The sequence below is a fragment of the Sinocyclocheilus anshuiensis genome, unplaced genomic scaffold (genome assembly GCF_001515605.1).
Source record: "Sinocyclocheilus anshuiensis isolate Anshui unplaced genomic scaffold, SAMN03320099.WGS_v1.1 scaffold964, whole genome shotgun sequence".
Taxonomy (NCBI): domain Eukaryota; kingdom Metazoa; phylum Chordata; class Actinopteri; order Cypriniformes; family Cyprinidae; genus Sinocyclocheilus; species Sinocyclocheilus anshuiensis.
Genome location: NW_015552666.1, coordinates 217,317 through 224,259, shown reverse-complemented (window position 1 = coordinate 224,259; position 6,943 = coordinate 217,317). Strand labels below are relative to the sequence as shown.

Here is a 6,943-nt window from a genome sequence, read left to right as displayed (position 1 = left end):
TTCTGTTTGAACGCATTCGTTTACTGGATCCTTGGACTGAAAAGTTTACAGGAGTTTACTGGTTTTTAAGCTATTGTTTTCGTTGTAATGTACTGATTCAAATTAGTAATCAATAATTAACTATTATTTTACCACTCTGCGCGCATCCCCTGACATGCTCTCGTACATGAAGAAGCAGCACCTCTGTCACTGTCGGCAATCGGCATCCTCTCTGACTGACGGAGCGGGCGAGGGTGCAGGCGCAATCATCAAACATATTTCAAAGGAAGCCGGCGCCACGGTCCTGACCGCATCACTGGGTGTTTTTAGGGAATATTTGTTTTTTTTACAAGCGATTGGATTAGCTATTCATGTGGTGTGGACTGTCATGATTTTGCCTAAAGAAGGACACTAATGAATGATGCGCATCAGAGGGGATTTAGAAGTGGGTATACACAAAGCCAACTGATAAAGAAGTGGGTATACGCCGTATACCTTCCACTATACCACTAAACACTATAAAGGGGTGCACTCTGCAAAAAGTTTGGGAACCACTGTGCTATAGGATTTATTAATGTTATGAATTCACTTTTATTTTTGTTGGGGCTTTTGTTTTATGTATTTTTATTCATTTTTGTATTTTATATTTGCATTCGTTTTTTTTTTTTCTATTTAGTTTTAACTTATTTTTATTTCAGTTTTAGTTTTAAAAATGTCAGTACTTAAAATTAAACTCATTTATTTTAGTTAGCTGCCAGGGTAACATTTATCATTTTCATTTAATTTTTTTAAGGTTTTCATCTAATATTTATATTTTATTTAATTTAATCTTAATTTCAATTAACAAATAACTATTTTTGATAGGTTTAGTTGTAATTAACAATGACAACATTGACGTACTTACCTTTATCTGCATCAGAGCCTGTGTTGTAGAGTTTGGGTGTAACTCCATGACGGATTTTGATGGTAAACAGAGCTTGATGTCCTTCTGTGTCTAACTGCACTGAATCACAAGCACATAAAAACTACATATCAAAATAAAGATGATCCAGTCCTGAGTTTACATGTACATTTGGGATAACTATTTTTTTTTACAGTAATTACCCAGAAGCTTACCTGTGTCAGCTGTGCTGGGGTGGAACAACGTGTTAGTATATGTGATAAACTGGAGCTGTCGATTCAGACTGGACAAAAGGCTGCTGCTCAGGGTCATGTGCATCTCGCCATCACCCCTGACCTTTACCCCCTCCACCTCTGCTGCCACATTAAATGTGCCCAGAGATGCTGAAAAGTTCAGCTACAAAGAAAGATGAAAAACATATTGTCCAGGAAGCATCCATAACACAAAAGCACAGGAAATAGACATAAATTATTCATAATATCACTTACAGTATATACATCTCGGGGCAGCTCTTTTAAGGCCAAACCTGAAACACATTACAGCCATGTATTCGGGGCCGGATTTATCTCTTATCATGACATAGGCAAAATAAATTTTGGGGCCCCCCTTCCCTATTAATATATAATATTACCACCCCAAAACAGGAAACAAAAATAAATTGTAATCCATGGAAACCATTAGTGTTCTCTATCACAAGTACAAAGTCATTCCGCTTGCGTTCAGCCACTGAAGGTCGAATGTAGATCGTCACTCATTTGAGAACAGAGAAAGACCGTTTAATTAAGTTAGGAATAACATTATTATTATAGGAATGCATTATTTTTCTAATAATTCAATGGCCCGGAGTCAATTATTCCGTGTATACTTTAGTTAACACACTACAAGACATTGTTCGTGTTTTATTTGAAGACATTTGTCAGGTTTTTGTCCTTAAAATGCTATTGTGTGTAAGACTAATTTATCTAATCTTAAGCTTCCTGTTGCTCATTATAAAACGTAATTTTAGAGCTTATAACAGAGGCTTGAGCAGTTGATATGGAGAGTAGGAAAAGTTAGTCATTTTTATTCTTTTGTTTTTTTTTTATTTCTTGGTCAATGTCTTTTGGGGTTTTGTTTTGTTTTTTGCTGTTTTTTTTTATTTTTATCAATTGGGCCCTCCCTAGACTTGCGAGCATAGGCATGTGCCTGGCTATGCATAAATCTGGCCCTGCATGCAATGTACTGTGCAGCCTCTATAACTAAATGAAAATGCACTCAGCTACCTTCTATTAAAGTCACAGTCCATTAAGTAATTTAACAATGCGCTCTTTTCAGATCTCAGTCGTAAGCTTCATATTATTATTATGCACAAACATATATCACACTGTCACTGCATATATCACTGCAATCTGAAAAAAGCAACCCAGGCTCATTGGAAGTACAATACTGTGGCTACATTTCTTCAGAAATGTACACACATTTCACTGCAGTTTCCAGGACACATGAACACTGGTGGCAGTAAAAACACCAATAACTTTTGTTCCTTTTCATTCAAATAATGATTACGGGGGCAGATTATCAATGAATAAAGACTTAGTTTTGTGCAGTTCCTTGCACAATACTGCATTACTATTATGTGAACATTTTTAACGTAGTGCATGATTTATAAACAGGTTTTGTCTGGCCAGAGGAGAACTGGCCCCCCGACTGAGCCTGGTTTCTCCCAAGGTTTTTTTCTCCATTTCTGTCACCGATGGAGTTTTAGTTCCTTGCCACTGTCACCTTTGGCTTGCTTAGTTGGGGACACAATTTCTGGCAACAATGTTGCCTTGACTGCACACTGTTGCCTTGAAGCTGCTTTGACACAATCTGTATTGTATAAAGAGCTATATAAATAAAGGTGACTTGACTATAAACAAATACATTTTAACGTTTGCATCAAAATCTGTGCTGTTGAATAAACCTGCATCTGCAATTGAGAAAACTGATATATCTTATAGTGCCTCTTGTGGATCATCTAAAAAAAGTGCAGCAAAATGGACCTGAAGCAATGTATTTTAGGTTTTGCAGAAATGTAGCCACAGTGACATATTTCCAATGAGCATGGGCTGCAAAAAAGTCAGGTATTATCAATAATATTCATCACATTAGCTTAAAGATTTATTATTATAATGCTAAGTCTCATCACAGTTCTTCAGTCATATGGCAATACATTAATCTTACTAGGAACAGAAAGTGTATTACCTGGTATGAGGATAGTTTTAAGTGGCCGAACCTCCACACCCTGGGTTGGGTACTGCAGAGGGTTGTTAGCTTCAGCTACAATCAGCAGATCAGCAGGGGTCTGCGACCTATACACACCAGGGTTACAATCGTTAACTAAAACTAAAACCATAAAAAAATAACTATTTGCAAGATCAGACATAGTCTGTCATATACACAGTTTTTTTGATAACATGTATATGGATTTATAAACCAAACAACTGCACATTTGCACTGGCATAAAATTATTAAATGCACCTCATTTGAAAGCTCTGATACTCTTTGGCGCGCCGTTTCTTCATCTCATGGAGCTGGGAGGCCTGGAAGGCAGTGTGCAGCGGATGGGCAGACACTCTAGGGAACAACAGCTGAGCAAAGGGCAGGTTGACCCCTCTGCTGTCTCCTTCACAAACACAGCCGTTGCGAGCCAAAAGCCTTGCAGAAGAGGAGGAGAGTTATCACATGATCAACCTGTCAGCCTTTGAACAGAAGGAAAACTTTTGCATCCTCCTAAGCTGACAGTAGACAATGTAGGTCTCTGTTTTATGTAAATACATAAAAGATTTACAGGACATCAACATTTCACTTCTGAGTTAACAAAATAAATTCATGTACAGAATTTAAAGTGATGTTTAGAGATACGTTGTAGATTTCAGAACAACTTTAATTTGGAGCACATACACTACAGTTCAAAGGTTTGTGGTCATTAAGATGACTAAGGTTAATTAATTATTGTATACAGCAAGGACAATTTAAATCAATCAAAAATCACAGTAAAGACATTTACAATATTATAAAAGATTTCTATTTCAAATAAATGTTGTTCTTTTGAACTTTCTATTTATCAGCGAATCCTGACAAAAAAATTATTCAGTTTCCACAAAAAACATTAAGATATTATAAGAATGTTAATATTTCTGAAGGATCAAGTGACACTGAAGACTGAAGTAGTGGCTGCTGAAAAATCTACTTTGCTATAACAATAAGTACATTTCAGTACATTTAAAAAAAAAAAAATAGAAAATAGTTATTTTAAATTGTAATGATATTTCACAATATTACTGTTTTCCTATATTTTTCATCAAATAAAGACAGCCTTGATGAGTAGAAGAAACTTTTTTTTAAAAACATTATAAAGTCTTACCAACCCCAAACTTTTGAACGGTTGAGATAAGTAGTTGTTAAGAGTTGCAGGCGTTAAAGCAAAATCCCCAGTCTCCCTCTACTTGAGCGGATGTTTCATAGAAAAACATTAAAAACCCCTTAGCATTCCAATGTCCCTCCTGAGGTACAAATCCCATTCAAAAAGAGACCTTAGGAATGCTAAGGGGCTTTTGAAGACTAACTGACCTGGCCACACTCTCCCTAACTCTGTAAGGGATGGTGCTAGTGCTGGGATCTGGTTCAGGAAGTCTCTCCTCCAGCAACCGCTCAGCTCCAGGACCCGGTCTGTACCGGACATCCACAGTGCTGTAGACCCGCGTGGGCCAGGAATGTAGCACTGCCAAAACCAGCACCACTGATGCTACCAGAGCTAACAGCACAGTCTTACGTAGGGAACGCATGCTACAAGCTAAAACACAAACAGAAACACAACAGTGTTGAAACTTCATTCAGTGTAATTAAATTAATTGTACAAAAATGGGTGGGGTTCTTCATGTGAAACAATGTGGGGGAAAGCACTATAGTAATTCCAAAAACACTTTAGTTTTTAACATACTCACTCTATCCAATCAGAGCGAGAGGTACAGCAAGTTGCCATTACTGCTCCTAAAGGTCCATGGTACTGATTGGCTCAATCTTGATGTGACTTACAGTAGCTGATGAGGCTGATGGAGGGCTCTCTCCATCTGCTGAGATAGAAAAAAAACCCTTAGTCACGTCAGTTGTAGTGCATTCATTTACTGTATTTATTACATAAAAGAATCCAATGTACACTCTTAAAAAAAGGTTCTTTATGGGATTTGTGGTTCCAGGATTAACTTTGAATGTCAATTAAATATTTCCACTGCACAGAAGTCTCTTTATAGTGGAAAAAGTTTTTTTATACTATTAAAATGTCCTTCACACGAAGGAAAAATGGTTCTTTTTTTAAGAACTATTCTCTAAATGATGCTTCTATGGTATCGCTATGAAAATTCACTTTTGGAATCTGTATTTCTGAAGCCCCTTTCACACAGAGCGCTGATCACGTAAAATGTTCAGAGTGCCTTCTGTGTGAATGCAAACACATCCTGGGAACCAATCAGTCCCGGAACACGCCCAGTGTGAACAAAAGGCTGGACCAATGCCATAAGGGGTGTGTCGTAGTGATGACACACGTTATCGTGCGACTCTTTTAAATGCAGATCAACGTTCACGACAAAAAATGTCTGCAAACTGGAATGAAGCAAAGACCAGGGAGCTCCTCACCATCCATGCTATGAGATCGTTCGCCAGCTTAGTGGAACAGTACACATCACATTACATGTCACATCCCAATGTCACGTGTCTTTATGAGATCTTTACGGGATGTGTGTGAACACACGCACAGATTGCAGAAAATCACTGGAGGGAGAATGAACCAGAATCCAATGATCCCAGAGCACATATCAGTGTATTTTCTGGAATCTCTATGTGAAAGTTGCTTAAGAGTGTACTCATTCACTATATTCATAAGTCTTCTGAATGCAATACACATTATATGAGGAACAGGACCAAATGCCAGGCAAAATTGAAAATTTTGACACAGCAGTGGACATTTCACAGATGATTTTACACAAGATACACTATTCAGCTAATATCAAACATAATACTTTGCTTCCACTGAAACAATGCAATATAAATATGTTTTGGGGAAACTCAATGGTCACTCTGCTACAGCCATAAGACAACTAAAATAGTCTAACCTTTTCTGACAACCAGTGGTAAGGGCTTTGACTGACTGACACAGCTTTCCTACCCTCTCTCCTGAGACCACTCACATCATCACCAAGGTTTGTGAAGCTCTAAGCCAGGGATGGCCAACGTTGGCTATGGAGAGCCACGGTCTGAGAGTTTTGCTCCAACCTTGATTAAAACTCACCTGCCTTTAGCTTTTTACTAGACCCTATATCTTGATTAGCTTGTTCAGGTGTGTTTGATTAGGGTTGGAGCTGACCTCTGCAGGACTGTGGCTCTCCAGGATGGATGTTGGGCACCTCTGCTCTACGCACACCAACCAGTAGAGAGGAAGCAGGTGTAGTTTGGAAATATGAGTGTGTGTGTGTGTGTGTGTGTGTGTGACAAAGTTTCCTGTAAGGGGTAAGGTTAGGTGTAGGGTTGGTGTAGGGCAATAGCACATACAGTTTGTACAGTATAAAAACCATTACGCATATGGAATGTCCCCACAATTCACAAAAACAAACATGTGTGTGTTTGTGTGTGTTTGTGTGTGTGTGTGTGTGTGTGTGTGTTGTAGGACAATAGCACATACAGTTTGTACAGTATAAAAACCATTACGCATATGGAATGTCCCCACAATTCACAAAAACAAACATGTGTGTGTTTGTGTGTGTTTGTGTGTGTGTGTGTGTGTGTGTGTGTGTGTGTATGTGCAAGACAAGTGTGAGACAGGAAATGTTATTTTAGCTCCTTAGACGTCCTGGCTTCTTTGCAACGCATCTGGAGGACATAGTTGGACACCTTAAAGCTGCAGTCCGTAAGTTTTGCCTCTTTGTCGCCATCTCTGTTTGAAAACCTGGAATTGCAGCTGTGTGCGGAATTATCTATTTGCGTGGGTTGTGCTCCAGCGCGGATGAATCTAATGTTCTGAAGAGTATGTGTGGCAGTCAGTCACCGCAC

The 6,943-nt window shown here is 38.5% G+C and overlaps 1 protein-coding gene across 2 annotated transcripts in view; it reads right to left on the bottom strand.

Moving 5' to 3' along the window:
• LOC107667298 (beta-1,4 N-acetylgalactosaminyltransferase 1-like) overlaps window positions 1-6,943 on the bottom strand; it is a 29,279-nt gene that overhangs the window by 18,193 nt on the left and 4,143 nt on the right. The window contains exons 2-8 of one of the 2 annotated variants that reach the window (XM_016458940.1): window positions 4,846-4,974; window positions 4,472-4,694; window positions 3,380-3,556; window positions 3,104-3,210; window positions 1,369-1,406; window positions 1,096-1,276; window positions 884-982 (exon numbers count right to left, since the gene is read on the bottom strand). In XM_016458940.1, coding sequence (XP_016314426.1) covers window positions 884-982; window positions 1,096-1,276; window positions 1,369-1,406; window positions 3,104-3,210; window positions 3,380-3,556; window positions 4,472-4,686 — 817 coding nt within the window. In that variant the 5' untranslated portion in view covers window positions 4,687-4,694; window positions 4,846-4,974. The remainder of the gene's footprint in view (window positions 1-883; window positions 983-1,095; window positions 1,277-1,368; window positions 1,407-3,103; window positions 3,211-3,379; window positions 3,557-4,471; window positions 4,695-4,845; window positions 4,975-6,943) is intronic. The other variant, XM_016458941.1, reaches the window with a different exon arrangement.